The 1983-nt window shown below is 34.1% G+C and overlaps 1 protein-coding gene across 1 annotated transcript; it reads left to right on the forward strand.

Moving 5' to 3' along the window:
- Nucleotides 1–909: 909 nt before the first annotated feature.
- LOC136085172 (tigger transposable element-derived protein 4-like) lies at nt 910–1731 on the forward strand. The gene has a single exon (XM_065806460.1). It carries the CDS (start codon nt 910–912, stop codon nt 1729–1731), a length of 822 nt encoding a protein of 273 aa, XP_065662532.1.
- The last annotated feature ends 252 nt before the right edge of the window (nt 1732–1983 follow it).

Raw genomic sequence — 1983 nt, forward strand, 5'->3', positions numbered from 1 at the left:
TTTTGGTATCTCGAACAATATTTTCGGTCCACAGGGCAATTTTCTCTCGTTATCTCGAACTTTTCAACATTTTTTTTTTCAAAAATGTTTTAATAAAATTTAATTTTTTTAAATTCCAATTTTCGAAAAAAAAAAAATTTTAATTCGATTTTTAAATTCGATTTTTTTTAAGAATCGAATTTCTGAAAAGTTTTCCTTTAATATATAATTTATTCCTTTTGTCAAACAAAATCTAAACGGAAGAAACTTCGTAGTGGTAATTTCAAAAATGTAGACAAGGCCATATACACGTGGTTCGTTGCAAAAAGAAGTCAACAAGTACCAATTGATGGTACCATACTAAAAGAAAAGGCACTAAAATTCGCAGAAGCATTAGGAGAGTTGGATTTTAAATCATCTGATTGTTGGTTTCATAATTGGAAAGAAAGGTCAGTTAAATTTTGTCAAATCTTGTTCAATTTTAATATAAACAAATAACATGTATCTGTTTATATTTAATTTATTTAGTTTTTTAAACGTGTAATTAAAATTCAATTATTCTGTTCCTATTTTTAGGAACGGCATCAGCTTTAAAATAATCTCAGGCGAAAGTGCCGCCGTGACAAATAATATGACTGCTTCGTGGAATGAAACTACACTTCCAACACTGCTTTTGAATTACAAGCTTGAAAAAATTTTCAATGTTGATGAGTTTGGACTATTTTACCAGTGCCTACCAAACAAAACATACCATTTATCACGAGAAAAATGTTTTGGGGGAAAAAATAGTAAAGTCAGACTAACAGGCATAGCAGCAGGGAGTGCAACGGGAGAAAAATTACCTATGTTTGTTATTGGAAAATCTAAAAACCCACGGTGTTTTAAATTAAACAACTTCCTTGCACATATAAAAATCAGCTAAAAAGTTGGATGACCGGAGACCTTTTTACAGAATGGGTAATGAAACTTGACTCATTTTTTCGTGCTCAAGACAAGAAAGTAGCACTCCTGGTGGATAACTGTTCTGCCCACCCACACATTGAAGGGCTAAGCAACATCAGCCTAATATTTTTCCCCCCTAACACCACATCTGTCCTTCAGCCCATGGATCAAGGCGTAATACGAAGTCTTAAAGCTCATTATCGTCACAAAATTGTGCGTTTGTGTATCAAGGCTGTCGAAAATAACGAACCCATGCCAAAAATTTCTATACTTCAAGCAATGAAAGATCTTGTTTCTTCGTGGAATGCTGTGTCGAAGGAGAATGTCATCAACTGCTTTAAAAAAGCTGGTATCAGCAAAACAAACAAGAGTATTGAAGAAGCTGATGATGATGATTCTTTTAATTTTTTGACAGAAGAACTTAACCGTTTGCGAGAGTTAGATCCTCGTGCCGTCCAAGAAGATCTCTTAGCGGAATCTTACATTGGTTTAGATTGCAATGTAGTAACCACCGGTTCACTTGCTACTGATGCTGAAATCATTGCTCAGATTTTAGACCCTAATTTTGAAAACGACGATAATGAAGTTGAAGATAGCGTCGACGAAGCTATTGACGTCGAAGCCCCGCCACGCCCATCTGATATTCAATTAGAAATTGCTTTTGAAACAATTCAAAATGCTTCGCTATACAGCTCAAAATACGGAAATGAAATACAATCCCTAGCACTAAAACTTGAGGATTTAATGAAGATGGAAAAGATGGATAATTTAAAGCAATATCAGATAACAGATTTTTTCCAAAAGTTGTAGTTTTTGTTGTTAATGATTTTTGTCAGAAAAATAACTTGTTTTAATGAAAGTCGGGCAATTTTATTTATTTTCAACCCTTTTCTTGATATCTCGAACTCTCGATATCTCGAACTTTTTTTCCGGTCCCCTTAGTGTTCGAGATATCGAGAGTCGACTGTATTATGTTATTGTACTCTACAAATAGAGTAGGGGAGAGTTGCCGAAATTGGAACAGCTCCCTAATTGGAACACTTAGCTTTATCTAGAAACTGG

The sequence above is a fragment of the Hydra vulgaris genome, chromosome 09 (genome assembly GCF_038396675.1).
Source record: "Hydra vulgaris chromosome 09, alternate assembly HydraT2T_AEP".
Classification (NCBI taxonomy): domain Eukaryota; kingdom Metazoa; phylum Cnidaria; class Hydrozoa; order Anthoathecata; family Hydridae; genus Hydra; species Hydra vulgaris.

Excerpts from the sequence above, each read along its gene's own strand:
- LOC136085172 (XM_065806460.1), top strand. The coding sequence starts at position 910 with ATGACCGGAGACCTTTTTACAGAATGGGTAATGAAACTTGACTCATTT.